Below are 19,400 nucleotides of genomic sequence, written 5' to 3'. Positions count from 1 at the left end.
GAGGCAAAGGCAGGCGGATTTCTGAGTTGGAGGCCAGCCTGGTCTACAAAGTGAGTTCCAGGACAGCCAGGGCTATACAGAGAAACGCTTGTCTCGAAAAACCAAAAAAAAAAAAAAAACAAAACAAAACGTTGGCTTGGTGGTTAAAGGTGATTACAGCTCCTTCGGGGGACCTAAATTTGTTCCCAGCACCCATGTTACATGGCTCACAAACACCTATAACTCCAGCTCCTGGGGGATCCAAGAACTTTTTTTTTAAAGGTTTTTCGAGACAGGGTTTCTCTGTGTAGTCCTGACTGTCCTGGAACTCACTCTGTAGACCAGGCTGGCCTTGAACTTAGAAATCTGCCTGCCTCTGCCTCCCAAGTGCTGGGATTAAAGGCATGTGCCACCACTGCCCAGCGAACAAATTTTTTTAAGAGTGGGATTTCAATAAAGATATTTTATTTGAGGTCCTAATGTTTTTGTTTCTGTTTGCATCAGAGGTTGCAATCTAAAGTTTTAAAATTAGTTGATATATCCTATGGTGGTGAAAATGGATTCAACCAAGCTATTGAATTATCTACTGAAGTTCTCTCCAACGTGAAGTTCATTCAAGAGAAGAAATTAATAGGTATCGGTGAAATGCTACTATTTTTTTTCCTGTGAAATGTTTTTGGTGTGTATGCATGACAGAGAAGGTATAAAAGAAAGGGCTAGGTACAGTAGTCCATACTTGTGATCCCCACACTACGGTGGCAAGGTTCAATCAAGAGTTCAGGGTCATTCTTAGCCACAGTAGTTAGGTCATCCTGGGCTGTATGAGACTCTTGATCCAAACGAAACTAAAATAAAGCATAAAAGAATGGAAAATTAAACATTTTTACTGAGAAAAAATGGACACAAATGGCATATACCTCTATAACCCAGGAAGCTACGATGGTTGTATTGCCACGAGTTCTAGATGGCCTGATTTTCAGAGTGAGGCTTTGGGGTTGGACTAGGGGCTACTGGGGAAGTAGTTCAGTTGACACAGTGCTTGCCCAGTGCTCACTCCCTGGGTTTAGAGTTCACACTGTGTTAGCTCAAGTACAGCACCACCCTCAAAGGAAGGGGCACAGGAAAGGGCAACTGGGGAGAGCCTAGGCAGGTCAACACAAGGTGATACAGGAGCCTTCAGTCTCCTTGACCCTGTGGCCTGGGCTTTCCCAAGGCAGCATAGAGCTAGGCACTAGGAACAGGCTCTGGTGCATCAGCTGCCAAGACTGGGGCTGAAAGTAGAATCTTCTTTAATATTTAGCAATCAGGACTGGTGGAAATGATTTCAAACTTTGTGGATACCAAGATCCAAAACTGTGTAGGGCTCTAATAGAAGTGTGTAGTGTATATAACCTAAGCACACCCTCCCATGTACTTTAAATTATCTGTTAATTATTCGTAATACCTAGCATGATATAAATATATATTAATAGTCTGCTATTGTTTGGATTAAGAAGGACAGGGAAAGGTCTAGGTATGTTCCTTGCAGGTGCGGACTCACAAGCCTTGCTCCACAGTACACGTTGGCATGTTGTGCTTATTTTTCTAAATATATTTGATCCACAGTTGGTTAAGTTTGTGGAAACCAAGAGCCACCTTATATTTTATTCTTATGTCCCTAATCCACAGGACGATACTTTGATGAAATTAGCCAGGACACAGGCAAGTACTGTTTTGGAGTTGAAGATACACTAAAGGCTTTGGAAATGGGAGCTGTAGAAATTCTAATAGTCTATGAAAATCTGGATATAATGAGATACGTTCTTCATTGCCAAGGCACAGAAGGTAAAAAAAAAGAAGAAGAAGAAAATATTGTTGCTGTCATATTTCTCTGTTCAGAAATTCTTGGTTTCAGACACAGCTATAAGGGAACATATAAGTGTGTCTTGTGTCATGTTGCTGCCCCCACTACCCCACCCCATCCCACCCTAGCTGTGTAATGCCTGTTCATAGTTAAATTAGCCACGAATATGGGGCTCTATCTTGAATGTCTTTGATGTTTTCTTATAGAGCGGGGTACCAGGTACTTGGTGTGCTGAGATGTTTGTGGGAAGGCTGGTAGAGTTAGTCCAGGAGTCCTTTTCTTACCTGATCTCCTGCATAGCTTATGTCTGTTGGTACTTTGTTAGCCAGGCTAACGTTTTTGTTTTTAACTTTTAATACTGCAGAGGAGAAAATTCTCTATTTAACTCCAGAACAAGAGAAGGATAAATCTCACTTCACAGACAAAGAGGTATGTAAAGTTTCTTTGCTTACTGTTAACATACAAAAAAGCTTGAATGATAAAGCATTGGTACGTACAGTATCAGTTCTGGGAAACAAAGCTTTATTCTAGTTAGACAGCCATGGAAGGGGAGCAGTATCTCACTGCCACACACTGGTCTGTATACAAGGAGGGTAGGATCAGGGTTATTATAGACTAAAATAAAGTAGCCAAATAAACTGAGTGAGAGAGATGCAGGCATTCTTTGGGTTCAAGGCCATCTGGAACTACATAAGACCCTATCACTAAAAGTAAGTTAAGAAATCGGAAAAAAAAAAAAGACATCCGGGCGTGGTGGTGCATGCCTTTAATCCCAGCACTCGGGAGGCAGAGGCAGGCGGATTTCTGAGTTGGAGGCCAGCCTGGTCTACAAAGTGAGTTCCAGGACAGCCAGGGCTATACAGAGAAACCCTGTCTCGGGGGAAAAAAAAAAGAAATCAGGAAAATGTCGGGCAGTGGTGGCACATGCCTTTAATCCCAATACTTGGGAGGCAGATCTCTGAGTTTGAGGCCAGCCAGGTCTACACAGAGAGTTCCAGGGCAGTCAGGGCTACACAGAGGAAAAACCCTGTCTCGTAAAAAAAACGAAAACAAAAAAAAATCAGGAAAATCCTTGAAATAGCATTGTCCCAGCTCTGAGTGTAAGATCTTGTTGCTTTATTAGCTTCGAGGAGGTGGGAGTTTTGAGGCAGGGTTTCTCTCTGTAACCCTGGCTGTTCTGAAACTCACTCTGTAAGCAGGCTGGCCTCGAACTCAGATATACGCCTGCTTCTGCTTTCCAAGTACTGGGATTCAAGGCACTCACATCAATGCCTGGCATGCTTTGTGGTTTGTTTGTTTGTTTTTTAAGCATTCTATCGGCTTTTCCTTTGCATCACCATAGCTTAAAATGAATGCTAACTTTCTAAACAAGACAGGTATGAATGGTGGTTGCCTTAAATTCTGAGTTGGGCTGATGAGATGACCAAGCCCAAGAACTGACTTAAGCAAGTTGTCTTCTGACCATCACATAATGCCTTATGGCATGCACACTCCCATATGCACACAGCACTGGACACTTGGAAACCAAGGCTAGAGATGCTCAGCAGTTAAGAGCACTTGTTCTTGCAGAGGCCTAGGTTTGGATCATAGCATCTACATGGGAGCCCACAACCCTCTGTAATTTCAGTTCATGGGCACAGGCATCTGTGTGGTGTATTATTTAGGCTGTCCTGTTGTGTATGTTTCTTCTGGGCTGAAGAATGATGAGAAATTACAACAGCCTAGTTTCTGGAATCAGCCATAGGAATCAAGTTGACAACTAGGAATGGTTTAACATTTTTTTTTGTTTGGTTTGGTTTGGTTTGGTTTGGTTTTGGTTTTTTTTGAGACAGGGTTTCTCTGTGTAGTCCTAGCTGCCCTCCAACTCAGAAATCCGCGTGCCTCTGCCTCCCAAGTGCTGGGATTAAAGGCGTGACCACCACGCCCGGCTTGGTTTAAGGTTTTGCTGCTGAGCCCACACCCTGAGGGGAAATACTGAAATAATCAGTTTATCTACTGTTTCAGTTATGTTACCAAGAGCTGGTGGCTGTGCTTACTTTTGTGCAATTATAATACTCAAAATGGTGAAGAGGATGGGTGATGGTGGGCACTGGGTGTGTACTAAGCTGTGTATTTAATCCCATTGTTTCTGTGCCATGTGCCCTGTAGACTGGACAAGAACACGAACTGATAGAAAGCATGCCTCTCTTGGAATGGTTTGCTAACAACTATAAAAAATTTGGAGCTACATTAGAAATTGTCACAGATAAGTCACAAGAAGGATCACAGTTCGTGAAAGGATTTGGTGGGATTGGAGGTGAGTAGCAAACTCAGACCAGGTCATCCTGGCTAACCTTTCAGGGTTACTTAAGTGACATAGGCCCTCTCTACTTGGGAGAGGTGGGTGGATCAGTGTATGATGCCACATTCCTTAGCTTTAGACCAATTTTTGGTTATTTTTAATGTTTTCTATTAGCATTTTATTTGTTTGTTTGAGGCAGGGTTTCTCTGTGGAACCCTGGCTGTCTTGGAACTCACTCTGTAGATCAGGTTCCCTCGAACTCAGAGAGAGCTACTTGCCTCTGCCTCCGCAGTTCTGAAAGTGTGTACCACGACCCATTTTTTTCATGCATGTACATAATGTATTTAATCTCTGTGGCTTGGTGGTGTTTTGTATGTGTTATATGGGCACAAGAGTGCCGTGTATGCATGTGGAGATCAGAAGACCGCTTACAGGATTGCTTCTCTCCTTCCTCCATGTGGGTCCTGAAGAGTCGGCGGGGCAGCAAGTGCCTGTACCTGAAGAACTGTCTTGCTGGGCCTGTGTTTTGTTTTGGGGGGTGTCGTTTTGTGAAGAGATAACTGGGAGACTACTCTTTCCATTATGTGGGTTCCAGGAATGAAACTTGGGTCATCAGGCTTAGCACATGCACTGGAACTCACTGAATTATCCACTGAGTTATCTCTCCCCTTTGTGGTTTTCCTGGGGGGTGGGAGGCTAGCCTGGGATTGAGTGTGCCGCCCACACTGGCCTCCAACACTGGCGGTTCTTATGCCTTGGCTTCCTGGGTACTAAGGTTTATATTTGTGAGCTACCATTCCTGGGGCTAATTTTTACAACTGTGATCCTAGCTTCTCCTGTAAGAGCAGCCCCGCAGCCCCTTTCTGCTTTGAGAGCTGCTTATTCTGCTTTGTTTCTCCAGGTATCTTGCGGTACCGAGTAGATTTCCAGGGAATGGAGTACCAAGGAGGAGATGATGAATTTTTTGACCTTGATGACTACTAGGTAGTCGACATGGGTCCGGCAAACGTGCCTCACCCTCCAGCATTCAACCCGAGGAGCATACCCGTGGTGGAGTCCAAACAGATCCCTGCCTTACAATTGGAACATTTCCAGAACTTAATCCGTGAGCATTGGATACTGAAAAGAAAAGTGAAACAAAACCAGACCCAACCCTACACTTTGGTTTGTCGTGGTGTCAGCGCAGCAGCTGACAACTAAGTCTCTAAAGGCCACTTCGGACTAATTTAAAAAGAATCCCAGTTTTTACTTTTACTTGATGGTAAAATTGGTTGCTCTTGTATTTTATGAAAAAAAAAAAATGATTTTTTTAACCTTCATACATAGAAGCAAAATACTTTAACTGCTGTAAACCTTCAAAAGTTAGTAGACGTGAGATCACACTGGTTTGTTTCTTCCTTTGATCGGAGAATAACTAAATTGCTGCATTTCGCAGTGACCCATTTACATGGCATTCTCGGCTTAGACTGCACAAGAAGAAATATATGTGAAATATTGGAACTGTTTCTCTCTTGGTCTCTGTTTAATGTTGAAAGGGTGAGCTGACAGGAGGCAGTTTGAGCTTCACTCCCTCACACTCCCCACTCCCAGACTGTCCCTTTCAAAGGTGCCCGTTGTGTTACAAAGTCAGACTGAGTGCCGAAACACTGGGGCCAGTTGCACTCTGGGCAGTCATCAGTGTGGAGGCACAGTTGTGCCTGGCATTTGGGAGCCCTTTGTGCCATTAGCGGTACTGAGGCTCCCTGTAATCTCAGCCTACTAGAAACCAGTCTGGGATGGACATGATGGGGCTTCTGTGCTATTGCTGGGATTGGGAGAAATAAAACATGCAATTTAAGTGGAACCAAAAAAAAAAAAAAAAAAAAAATTCAAAGATGATTTTGCTTGGATCTATTCTTGGTCAGGGGAGGTGGTGGTGTTTCCTTGTGTTGGATGGCATGAGATTATGTGAATGTTTTGATTTTATTTTTTGTTTTCAAATGAACTGCAAGATTTTTCACGGGAACGACAGACAAGACACGTATGACCGTGCATGTATCTCAAACCCCTGGTGGGGCTGGAGCATTTGTTTCAAAAAGTGGGATCTACAAGCACCTCTCAGATGAGAAAGTATGGAGGCGGGTGGGGAGGGTAGGGGTGGGGTAGGGAGGACACGGCTGCTGGCACCATGGACTATAAACCATGTTAGAGCCGGAAGCTGGCCTGAAAACCCGAGGCTTGGTCTTCACAGCTGGGCTGTAAGTTGGATTTAAACCCAGTTGAAGTGCAAAGTCATGGTGTGCTCAAGGTGGTGACAGTGAACAGAGCATGGGGTGCCCAGTGGTGGCAGTGGGGAAAGTATATCGAGCGGACTTTGAAGGACCGAAGGTTTTTAAGTCAGCTGGTATCACCCACACTCACCAGGGTGGTCGAGTGCATTGGGTTTCAAATTGGGTACTTTTAACACTTTAGTGCCTGACTGCTGTTCTTCACTGACTTGACTCAGTCACTTGTAGCTTTATTGGTCTGAACCAGCTCCTTGTTCCCAGGTTACAGACCTGCCTATCGTTCCAATAATCCTGTTTCACTTGAATGAAGGGAGTTTGTCTTAAGTGTAAAGCTTCTGGTTCTCCTCACACTGTACTCTGAGGTCCAAATGACTGTCTGTCCTGTAACCCGATGTCTCAACCCCAGTGAGAAGAGTCGATCCTTTAGTGTCCACCAACACGGAGGCTTCACCGGAACAGGCTTTTGCTTTGGGCTCTGCTGTTTGTTTGCAGAACACCCAGGAGCACGCGAACACACTCTCCCAGCAGTACCTAGGGCTTTGCCATTGTAAATGGGTCTAATGTGATATGACAAGACCAGAGAAATTGGATGTGAATTTACATTTTTGAATATGCTTGTTGTTTCACATGATACATTTAGGGTATGCAGCTCCTTTTGTAGTTTTTATTTTTACTATTTAAGTTTGGAAATGATGCCAAATTTTTGTATTTCTTTAATCAATGTGTTCTCCTTGGTGATATATATTGCATTATATATTGATGTGTGTATCAATATATACCGATATGTGTTACACTTACGCATACAAACACACATAAGTGAGGGGTGAAACCGTAGCCTGCACTCCCTAGCCTCTGCCGAGAGACCCTAAGAGCAGAATCTCGGTGTTGTGATGTACAGAAATGGAGAAGAGTATTAAACCATATTTAAGAATATATTTTGTGTGCTTGAGATTTTTTAGGAATGTTCCTAGAAAAGTCTGGACTACAAGGGACTAAATTCTTGCATTTGTCAGATTAGTCATGCCTAATAAATGCTCAGCCTTAGTTATTCTCAGTGTATCTGTCTATGTGAAGGATAGCTGAGGTTGCACTCTAGGGATGTGGTACAGGGAGCTACCACTTTCTACGGCCAAACTGATTTATAGCTTCCTCCACTGTACATGTAAGTCAAAAGGCAATGTGCATCTGTTTGGCTTTGGTTTTTTGTTTTGCTCTAAGGTATTTCAAACCCACCTATATTCCATAGAAACACCACGTAACAGGTAAGAAAGCATTAAGAGTTTGATTAGCAGCTCTTTAGTAATGAAACCAAAATTTTATCCCAGTCTCAAGTTAATTTTTGTCCCCTTGCGTTTGACTCCTGTAGAGGGGATCATAGTCCAGTGTGGTGTTACATACACTGGAGGCAGAAGTAGAAAGTTCACATGTTTGAGGTTAGTTTTGGCTACATAGCAAGATCTTGTTTCGAAAAACAAAACAAAGAAATGAACAAAAGAATAACTAGTCCAGGGGGCTGAATAGTTGGCTCAGCAGTTAAGGGTACTGACTGCAAGCCGGGCAGAGTGGCGCATGCCTTGAATCCTAGCACTTGGGAGGCAGAGCCAGGTGGTTACAGGACAGCCAGGAATACACAGAAGACCCTACTTTGAAAGCCTGGGAGAACAAAAGGCAGTGCAGCTCTTACCCAGTGCCTAGCTTCAGTCGCCAGCACCTACACAGTGCCACCCAGCAGACTGTGAGCACAGTCCTAGTGGATGCTCTGCCTTCTCACCTTCCACTGGCACCAGGCACCCACAGGACGCACATCCATGAGGACAGGCAAAATACTGTCATCGTCCAGATGGCAGAGCAAAAAGTAGCCCAGTATTAATGCTTTCTCCCTAAAGGATCAAGAGCCTACAGGTTTTTTGAGAGCTCAGAAGCTTAGCTAAGAAACAGGTTATATATACATACATATATATATATATATGGCTTGCTATTTCCAGGTTGGGAGGAACACTGGCCACCAGCAGCTATACTCTTCCCCATCACTGCGTTGTCAGCATACTCATGACTCATCCAACCGAGAAGGTCCTCAAATCAAACCAGGCCTTCTGGAGACAGGCACAGTAAAGGTAGTTTTTCTCCTATAGCATGCCTAAGTGGTGTTCTCAAAGTCAACAAGCTGGAGTGCAGGATATGTGGGCTGCACCTCTTGCCTGTCTGGGCCTGCAACGCTTTTCTTCTCCGGCTCCCATTCCCATACCACCACACTCCCAGACAGGCCCAGTCAACAGACGGCCGAGTGCCAGGGTGGAATTTAAGATTCATGCCAGCTTCTCCCTTGTAGCCAACTTGAATGTGTGCCAGTTGGGATTTGCATCTGCCAAAGTCCCACCCTGGTGGGACTGTACTCGAGATGTAGAAGCTAACTGGCCAGAGGGTGTGGAAACTTGGTGTTAGAGCTTGTGAGGCAAGGCAATTCCTTGTCTTGTAGCAGTTTGGGTGCCACAGTGTGACATGTGGCCAAATGAAGTTAGAGGCACGCATGCAGACATTCACCTTGGAGGTTTTCTGCTAGTATGTCCTGGCCCGTGAACTCTGGAGATCCACCCCAAGGAATCTCACAACTTGGCAGGCTCATCCTTACCTGGGCTTAACTAGGAACTTGCCTGTAATCCCTGCTACTTGGGCGGCTTGGGAAATCAAAGTCAGCCATGACAAATTAGTGAAATCTTTTCTCAAAGCCAAGGGCTGGGATGTAGTTCAGTGGCAGTGTGTGTGACAGCTTTGGGCTTGGCCCCTGTTGCCATGACTACCCCCACCAGTTCCCCAGCACAAGAAGTCTTAAAAGCCCTGGCTCTGAACTCTGATGACACACCTGTAGCACCAGGAGGCAGGAGAATGCTCAGCTTTCTAGGTCTGCCTTTTACCTGCCGAGACCCTCTTATAGGTCAGCTTAAGGATTTCATAGAGAAAGGTATGTGAATTGCATAGTCCAGTACCTGGCACCTATGATGAGATTTGCTATCAAGATTCCATGGCTACCAACCTCTTGTGTGGGAGTGTCCAGAGTACCTTTGTGCTGATGGGCACAAGGTGGTGCTATACCACAAGGATACTAGCTGTGGAGAAAACTTGCTTCATTGGAAAAGGCCGGATTTCTGACCCAGCATCAGCAGGTTTCTGGGACTGCTTGCTTTGTCCTTAAAATCTGGAGAAATGGGGATGGCAGCCAACCAAAGGAAAGGAGGGTTGACTACATAGAAGAACACAGGAGGCTTATTTCACCTCGGCTCAGTTTCTGCCCTTTAAAATATAGGTTTGAGCTACCACCTATAAAATAACAATAGTAAGTTATATAATCTTTAGGAAGAACTCAGGTGTTTCTGTAAAGGTTCCCAAACTATTACATAACATTCTAGGGCTCTATTTGGTTCCAAAGCCACAAATTGCAGGCCATTCGTGCTTCAAGAGGGGAAAAAGAAAAAGAACGCGGTGGTGCCGGTAAGATTGAACGGGCATGACTTACCACTGGCTTTCCAGGGGACCAGCAGCTTCAGTTGTGTCTGGAAGGCACCCTTCAAAATCTCCTACCCACAACACACATGCCATGGCGCCTATCCCCCACCACTGATGAGAATAGAAACAAAGAGATCCCATGACTTTCCTTGGAGAGGGCTTCTAGAATTCCTCCAGCTAGACTTTATACAGCACTTGGGAAATGGAGATGGGAAGATGAAGGAATTGAAGGGCATCCTCAGCTACTATAGAGTGCATTTAATGCCAGCCTGGGCTACATGAACCCTGTCTCAGGGAAAAAGTTTATCCAATGTCTTCATCAAATAATAGGTGGAATGTTCAAATGGTAGTGTAAATTATTAATTTTGCTGTTTTGGGGTTGAACCTGGACCTCTATATGCTAAGTATGCAGTCTACTACTATGTTCCATTGCGGCCACACCCAGCCCACCTCCTTTGAAAAGATTATCTTGTAAACCTACCATAGTTAACCACAAACTCTTGGTAAGGTAGGTGAGGCTTATAGCCGCAGGTGGTGGTGCACTCCTTTAATCCCAACACTCCAGAGGAGCGGCAGGTGGGTCTCTGAGCTTAAGGCCAGCCTGAGTTCCAGGACAGCCAGAGCTACACAGTGAGACTGTCTAGAAGGAAAAAAGCATCACTGGACACGGTGATATACTCCTGTGATCCCAACACTCTTCGACCTCATATAACAGCTAACTTGGGAGCTGTGTGAATGGATATCCACTATAGAGCAGGGTGACGGAGTCCTAACTAGTTCAGAAGGTTCTTAAGTTGGTTTGATTGTGCGAGTTTGTTTTGACTCAGAATTTTGGGCTTTGGCTCAAGTCAGTTCCATTAAGTCAGCCAACCTGGGTCTGAAGCCTGGGAGTTGCCTGGGCAGAGCCAGGAAGGGAGCTGCTGTCCTGTTATCTGGAGTTAGTCGGTCTTGGGCTTTGAACTGGGTGAGATGAAGCAGTAGAAAGAACAGGGGTTTGGTTGGGAGACTTGAATGCTAAGTAGACAAGCAGCAGCTGATGGGAAAAGCACAGCTATCTGAGAACCTGGAGCCCAACCTCACACAACAGAGTTCTGTTTGTTCATCACTATAGAAGCCTCATACTTTCATTAAAAATAATAATAAAATGTTTTGGGGTAGGAGATAGAGCTTAGTAAGAGCACTGGCTGCCCTTCAGAGGACCTATGCTCAGGTCTCAGTGCCCATTCACAACAATCCCAGGGGATCTGGTGCCCTCTTCTGACACCTGCATGTATGTGCACCAGCATGAATACATGCCTGTGAAGGTCTGAAGAGGACATCAGATCCCATGCAACTAGATGGTGGTGAACTGCCATGTGAGTGCTGGAAACGGAACCTGGGTCTTCTATGAGCCCAACAAGTGCTCTTGACTGCTGAGCCGTCTCTCCAGCCCCTAATACTTTCATTTTTGAGATAGCATTCGCTATGTAGCCCAGGCTGGCTCTACATCCCAAGTGCCAGGCTTACAGTCACATGTCACCAGGCCTGACCCTGTCATTGAGAATCATAATTTCAGCCACCAAAAGAACCTTGGATCTTACCGTGTAACGGTCGCTGAAAAGACAGAGAGCAACATCATAGCTCTCTGAGCTCCAAACAGCAAAGTCGTTAACATGAGTGCTCAACCTTATGGCTCCAATGTCTGTGGCCTCAGCAAATAGATGGCCTTGCTCTTCACCTAAATCCTGGCCTCTCTGGTGCTGTGGATGAGAAGACAAAGGACGGGACAAGTGGCCAGAAGCCAGAGATCTGGAGGGGAAAGGTGGCCAGCATCTAGGTGGTTACTGAAGTGTCAAGTCACTTCCCTGTGAGTCAGGACTGGCTTGAGTGTATGACTCAGTTGCTTTTCCCACCCCAGGATCCCAGCCAGCACTCGCTGCCATTCTGCTGATACCCGGCATGGCTATGTGTAGCCCCTTCTGCTGGGTTCTCCAACCCCACTCAAAAGGAAAGCTAGTGGGCCCATTCCTAGTGAGGTCCAAAAAAAAAAAAAAAAAAAAAAAACCAGCAACTTCACAGATAGGCTCCAAGCAAGAAAGAGCTAGGCTCTTGTGGGCTAGAGGCAAAGGTGACACTCTGCTCTATGGGAGTAGAGGAGGGCTGGAAAGGAAGAAGAAACGAGGGCTTGATGGCTGGCCATCTGCCTGTCACAGGGCTGTCCAAGCAGGACAAGTTCCCAGTCTGAGTTTTGGAGAGAGAGTATCTGAATGACAAGATCACTTGGAGGGTCTGCATACAGGGCAGACCCTGTATAAAGGCAGGATGACTCCAGTGTCAGGGTTTTGATATTTATGCTCAGTATTTCTCATTTATTAACTTTATTAAGGTAAAGTTTGCACATAGAATGAGACCACTCCTAATATAGGTGACTATGAAACTATAATTTCAGGTTTTGAGACAGTCTTACTATGTATCCCTGGCTGGCCTGGAATTACGAGATCTTTCTGCCTCTACCAGGATCCTATGGTGTGCACAACTGTGCTTGCCTACTATTCCTTTCCTTTCCTTTCCTTTCCTTTCCTTTCCTTTCCTTTCCTTTCCTTTCCTTTCCTTTCCTTTCCTTTCCTTTCCTTTTTCCTTTCCCCTTTCCCTTTCCCTTTCCCTTTCCCCTTTCCCTTTCCCTTTCCCTTTCCCTTTTTCTTTCCTCCCTCCCTCCCTCCCTTCCTTCCTTCTGTTCTTTCTCTCTTTCTTTCATTTCTAAGACATGGTCTTATACTATATCCTAGAGTAGCCTGGAACTCACAACATAGTGAAGGCTGGCCTAGGATCTTCCTGTCCTCACCTTCAGAGACTGCAGGCCTGTGTAGCACATGTCAGGACTGAATCCTTCAACTATGGGATCTGCACTTAACTTCAGCTGTCAAAGCTCAGTTAAACTGTTGGGCACCCGATTCATGTCTGGAGAGACGGAGAAATAGTTGGTATGGGAAGAGACCCCCACGGACTTGGTATTGAAGTGTTGTAAGTAAAAGAAGTATCATACCGCTGTATGGAGTCAGTCATTGCTTCCCTGGTGAATCTGGGTCCTTCCTAGTTTTCAGCAGTGGTGAATAATATTGCTACTGGCATTTATATATGTTTTGAGTAACTCGAGGGAGTGGGGAGCTGGCTCAGTTGATGAAATGCTTGCTTTGCAAGTAGAAAAAGCAGAGTTTAAAGTGCAGAAGCCACACAGGTGGGCATGGCAGTGTAATGGACGACTGGGGAAGCAGGGCAGAGCCCTGTGGCTCCGCGCCCAGCCAGGCTAGCCTACTTGGTAAGCTAACTTGGTAAGTTAGCTCCAGGGCAGGGAGAAATCTTGTTTCAGAATAACAAAGTGGGGAGCTGAAGAGATGGCTCAGCAGTTAAGAGCATAGCTGCTCCTCCAGAAGACCCAGGGTCCATTTAAAGCATCCACACTCCACACGGCAGCTCACAACCATACAATTGTAACTTAAAAAAACAAAACAAAACAAAACAAAACAAAAAACAAGGGCTTGGAGAGATGGCTCAGCAGTTAAGGGCACTGACTGCTCTTCCGAAGGTCCTGAGTTCAGTTCCCAGCAACCACATGGTGGCTCACGGCCATCTGTAATAAGGTCTGACGCCCTCTTCTGGTGTGTCTGAAGATAGTTAACAGTGTACTTATATAATAAATGTTTGCTGGGTGTGGTGGGGCACGCCTTTAATCCCAGCACTTGGGAGGCAGAGGCAGGTGGATTTCTGAGTTCAAGACCAGCCTGGTCTTCAGAGTGGGTTCCAGGACAGCCAGGGCTACACAGAGAAACCCTGTCTTGAAAAACAAATAAATAGTTCGAGGCCAGCCTGGTCTACCAAGTGAGTTCCAGGACAGCCAGAGCTATACAGAGAAACCCTGTCTCGAAAAACCAAAAAATAAATAAATAAATAAATAAATGTTTTTTGTTTTTTTTTAAAAGGCACTAGGCAGATTAGCATATGCCTTCAGTCCCAGGTGGGTGGTCTACAGAGGGAGTTCCAGAACAGCCAGGGCTACACAGAGAAACCCTGTCTCAAACAAAACGAAAGAAAGAAAGAAAGAAAGAAAGAAAGAAAGAGAAAGAAAGAAAAGAAAGGAAGGAAGAAAGGCAAATGGGTAAGCAGGCAAAGGCTTGTGAGTTCAAGGCCTGATCTACATAGCAAGTTCAGGTCATCCAGGGCTACACAATGAGACTGTCTTAAAAAAAAAAAAAAAACACAAAGTAGACGAAGGAAGATGGCTCAGTACTTGCTGTTAATTGGTGAATGAGTTCCAGTCCCTAGAATCCATATAAAAGATGGGTGAACATGATCCCAGCTAGTGGGATGATGAGGACACATTGCTTGGGAAGTGCCCCAAGCAAGCTGGCTAGACAAAATGGTGAGTTCCCAGCTCAGTGAGAAACCTTGTCTCAATGTACAAGGTGAAGAGCTTTCCAGGAAGACACTAGCTATGTCAACCCTGGGTGTCCACAGGGAAGTACAAACACACATGCACCTGCACCCACACACATGCAAAAGACAGGCAGCACTCGGATAGTATCTGAGGTCTGCACATGTGCACACACCCTGTATTGGCTTCTCTTGGTGTCTTATTTACTTTTCTAGGGCTGTGACAAAATACCATGACCAAGGAAACTTGTGGAAGTAAGAGTTTATTTGGGGCTTACAATTCTATCATGGTGGGGAACGTGGCAGCAAGCAAGGAGCTGTGGTGTTGGAGCAGCAGCTGAGAGCTCACATCTTGATCCATGAACAGGAAAGGGCATACTAGGACTGGCAGGAGTCCTCACCCCCAGTACCACACCTCCTCCAACAAGGCCACACCTCCTAATCCTTCCCAAACAGTTCCACCAACTGGTGCCAGCCATTCAAGCTCATGAACCTCTCTGCCTCTGTGGGCCTTTCTCCTTAAAGCCATTGGTCAGAGTGACCTCTCAGAATAGAATCACGGGGTTAAAAAAAAAATGCCAGGCAGTGGTGGCGCATGCCTTTAATCCCAACACTTGGGAGGCAGAGGCAGGCAGATTTCTGAGTTTCAGACCAGCCTGGACTACAGAGTGAGTTCCAGGACAGCCAGGGTTATACAGAGAAACCCTGTCTTGAAAAAAAAAATTCACTAGGTCACATAGTAGGTTTGTTTGTTTGTTTGTTTGTTTGGGTTTTGTTCTTTTTTTTGGTGTTTTTATTTTTGGAACCAAAGTGTCTGGCAAGGCCCAGGCTAGTGATCCTCCTGTCTCAGCCTCTGGAATGCTTGGATTACAGGCTTGTGCCACTGTGCTGGAATGTCTAACATCCACCAAGCCTCCAACAGCCTTCCACGGCTGACTATGACTAGTTCTACATCCCCACCAGCAGCGCAGAGCCCGCAGAGCCGGAGCTGTCCACCTCCTTGCTCACCCTTGTAGATACCAGGTGTCTTTGTCCTAGCTCCTTGGTGGGAAGCAATAACTCAATTTAGTTTTCATTTGCATGCCCTTAAGGACTAATTCTGTTTCAGACTTTCTTACGAACGTTGGCCATTTGTAATACTGTTTGTCTTTTGTTCATTTGCACGCACACACACACACACACACACACACACACACTTTCCATGGGTATATGTGTGCACACACAGTATTATTTGGGTTTCCCCCACATTTCATATGTGGAGATCAGAGAGAGACTGTATACATCAATGTTCTTCTGTTTTGAGTCCTGGGAAACAAACGGGTTGTCAGGCTTGGAGACAAGCACCTCTCCTCACTGGACTAGCTCAAGAGCCTCATATTTGACTTTTATTCTTTTTGATGCTCTTTGATGTACAAAACTTTGGTGGTTGTGATGCTGGGGCAAGCTTGGCCCATGGTTGGCCATCTATCACTGAGCGACATCCACAGTCTACAGAACTTCCTGAAGACTGGGTTGTGAGCCTTTTCTTTACCGAATAAGCTATCTCTTTATGCCTCTCAAAAGCTTTTTAAAGATTTGTTTTCTTAAATGTCGTGTGTGTGTGTGTGTGTGTGTGTGTGTGTGTGTGTACATGCATGTGGATGCCAACAAAGGCCAAGTGTCAGACCACCTGGAAGTAGAATTCCAGGCAGCTGTGAGCTTCCTAACATGGATGCTGAAAACTATACCAGCATATCACAGCTCTCCCTCCCTCTCTCTCCCTCCCTCTCTCTCCCTCCCTCTCCCTCTCGGTTTTTTGAGACGGTGTTTCTCTATGTAGCCCTCCAGGCTATCCTGGAACTTGCTATTTAGACCAGACTCATCTCAAACTCAGAAATCTTCCTGCCTCTACCCCGCCCCCTCCAAGTGCTAGGGATAAAGACACATTCCATTATATCAGTTCTAGGATCCTCTGGGACATCAGTAAGAGTTCTTACCCACTGAGCCATCTCTCTAGCTCCTCCTCAAAGATTTTACATTTGGATGGAGTCTAGCTTATTTGTCTCTTGTTGCCCTCTAAGAATTCTTTCTCAAAATCCAGACATGGTAGGTGTGGTGATGCACACCTGTAACCACAACACATGGCGGAGGAGGGGGGAATCAGGAATTCCAGGCTTGGGGCTGGAGAGACACTCAGCAGTTAAGAGCACTGAATGCTCTTCCAGAGGACTCAGCTTTGATTCTCAGCACCCACATTGTTAGTATTTCCTCTAGGCTCCGCCCAACAGTTACCTAGCAACAGATGCCAGTCAGGAGTCAGATTCATTATTCTCTCTCTCTCTCTCTCTCTCTCTCTCTCTCCCTCTCTCCCTCCCTCCCTCCCTCCCCCTCTCCCTCTCCCTCTCTCTCCCACATGTCCCCAATCAGCCTCTCTTCCCTTCTTCCTCTCTTCTCTCTTTCTGTCCTTCTCTGGCCCCTTTCTTTGCCTCTACCCACTTCTCCAGGTCCTAAGTAAACTCCCTTTTATACCAAGCCTCTCTTAAAGCTGATTCCTCAAGGGATCCCACACCGTTTTATAAAAAACAACACACATGGCAGCTTACAACTGTCACTCCAGTCTCAAGGGATTTAATGGCTTCCTCTGACCTCCCAGAGCACCGGGGACACGAATGGTGTGTGGACACATATGCCCACAAAATAGTCAAGCACATAAAAATAAAAACTAAAAAAGGCCAGGCGCAGTGGCGCACGCCTTTAATCCCAGCACTCNGGAGGCAGAGGCAGGNGGATTTCTGAGTTCGAGGCCAGCCTGGTCTACANAGTGAGTTCCAGGACAGCCAGGGCTACACAGAGAAACCCTGTCTCGAAAAACCAAAAATAAATAAATAAATAAATAAATAAATAAATAAAAAGAAAAAAGAAAACTTCAGGGCCAACCTGGCTCCATGGTAAGACCACGGTGCCATGTTATTTTGGTTTATACAGCTTTATAGTAAGTTTTTTTTTGTTTTTGTTTTGTTTTGTTTTTCGAGACAGGGTTTCTCTGTGTAGCCCTGGCTGTCCTGGAACTCACTCTGTAGACCAGGCTGTCCTTGAACTCAGAAATCCACCTGCTTCTGCCTCTCAAGTGCTGGGATTAAAGGCATGCGCCACCACCGTCCCGGCTTTCTGGGCATTTCTTTTGTGGTTGAAAATGGAGTTGTTTTCTGATTTTCTTTTTCAGATTGTTCAATGATGGTTTTGATTGGCATTTGTCTGAGTAGTGAGTAGTGCCAGCATCTTCTCGTATGCTTATCAGCCACTCAAATGCCTTCAGTGATCTTTCTATTTCAACTCTGCATCTCCATGGTTACAAAGTGGCTCCCCAGCATCACTGACACCTTTCTTCCCTGCCCTCCTCTGAAGTTTTTCTTTTTGTAAATTTTAACTTTTTTAAATAAATGAAAATGGGTATTTTGCCTGCATTGTGTCTGTTGTGTGTGTGTCTGTTGCCAAGAAAAGAACACTGGATACCCTGGAACTGAAATTACACACAGTAAGTGGCCATGTGTATGGGTGCTGGGAATCAAACCTGAGTCCTCTAGAAAAGTGGCCAGTGCTTTTTGCTAAGTCATCACGCCAGCCCCTCCTCTGCTGTTTGACTTTCAAAAACTAAGAGATGTGGGCGGACATTGAAAGCAGCTGCCCAGGACAACGCTGGCGTTCCACTGGAAAGCTCTGTGGCTTTGAGCATGATATTTAGCTTTCCTTTCAGGTTCAAGTGTAAACTAAAGTTGTATTAAATATACTAAGTTGTTTATCCCATACTATAAAAAAGCAAAGGGCCAGGCTCAGGAATATCTCATGAACAAAAGAGACAACCTGGAGCTGGAGAGATGGCTCAGTGGTTAAGAGCTCTGACTGCTCTTCCAGAGGTCCTGAGTTCAAATTCCAGCAACCACACGGTGGCTCACAACCATCTGTAATGGGATCTGACGCCCTCTTCTTGTGTGTCTGAAGACAGCTACAGTCTATTTATTTATAATAATACAGTATACTCATATACATAAAATAAATAAGTAAATCTTTGAGAGAGAGAGAGAGAGAGAGAGAGAGAGAGAGAGAGAGAGAGAGAGAGAAAGAGCCCCTATCCAACCAGCTTCCAGACCAGTGGAACAGTTCTAACTGCTGGGAGTCCTGGTTGTGACAGCAGTCTGAAGAAGGGCTACATGTGGGGCGAGTTGACCAGACAGGCAAAAAGGAGATCCCTGGTCCAGAACAACTCATTTAGGCGGAGCATGTGAATAGCATCTCTTGAACTAATGGGACTGTAAAGCATGAAACTGGAAAGAGACCAGAAAATAGAGTCGGGTGTGGCACTGGGAGCTCAAAGGAAGGTCAGGAGTTCAAGGCCTGCTTCTGATACAGAGCAAATTTGAGAATGGGCTGAACTATGTGAGACCATAGGGGAGAGGAGATGGAGAGGAGACGGAGGGGAGGGGAGAGGAAGAGAGGGGAGTGGAGGGCAAGCCAGGGAGCCGACCCAGATGTGTGTGAAAGGTCGGGCTAACGTCACAATTTAATCTGAAGAATATGAGAGACTGCAGAGGTATTTTAAGCAGGGAGGTAACAAACTCAAACCTCTTTTTCAAAACATCCTTATGCGCACAATGTAGTTGGGGGAGAGCCTGCAGTGTATAGGGAAGTTCTAAAGCTAAGCTCATATCCAAAGAGAGGAAACTTGCAGAGCCTGTGAGTGTGATACTGGATAGGATTCAGAACACAGGGCTCAGTTCAGTTGCCAGCACTCAAGCTTACAACTGCCTGTGACTCCAGCTCCAGGGGCTCTGATGCCCTCTTCTGGCCTCTGGGAGCACCTGCACTCATGTGCACATGCCTAACACATACATACATATACACATAATTTAAAATAAAAAATTTTTTTAAAGATGTGAAAGCAGTGGAGATAAGGTTTCATTGCGGAATGATTGCTAGCATGGAAAAACTGTAGCTTTCATTCCCTGGGGTTGGGAGAAGGAAGAGAGAGGAGGAAGAGAAGGAGGAGGAGGAGGAGGAAAGATAAAAACATTTAGGAGGCAGGGGCATAAGATGGCTTCAAGTTTAAAGCCAGCCTGGTCTACAAAGTGAGTTCCAGGACAGCCAG

At 45.4% G+C, this 19,400-nt stretch overlaps 1 protein-coding gene across 1 annotated transcript in view; it reads left to right on the top strand.

The window, feature by feature from the left end:
- The window catches only part of Etf1 (eukaryotic translation termination factor 1), a 31,115-nt gene extending 23,812 nt beyond the window's left edge, over positions 1–7,303 (top strand). The window contains exons 10-11 of the mRNA XM_021214308.2: positions 3,971–4,118; positions 5,005–7,303. Coding sequence (XP_021069967.1) covers positions 3,971–4,118; positions 5,005–5,087 — 231 coding nt within the window. The 3' untranslated portion in view covers positions 5,088–7,303. The remainder of the gene's footprint in view (positions 1–3,970; positions 4,119–5,004) is intronic.
- The last annotated feature ends 12,097 nt before the right edge of the window (positions 7,304–19,400 follow it).

Source organism: Mus pahari, chromosome 15 (assembly GCF_900095145.1).
Source record: "Mus pahari chromosome 15, PAHARI_EIJ_v1.1, whole genome shotgun sequence".
NCBI lineage: Eukaryota > Metazoa > Chordata > Mammalia > Rodentia > Muridae > Mus > Mus pahari.
This window is presented reverse-complemented; position numbering and strand designations above follow the sequence as displayed.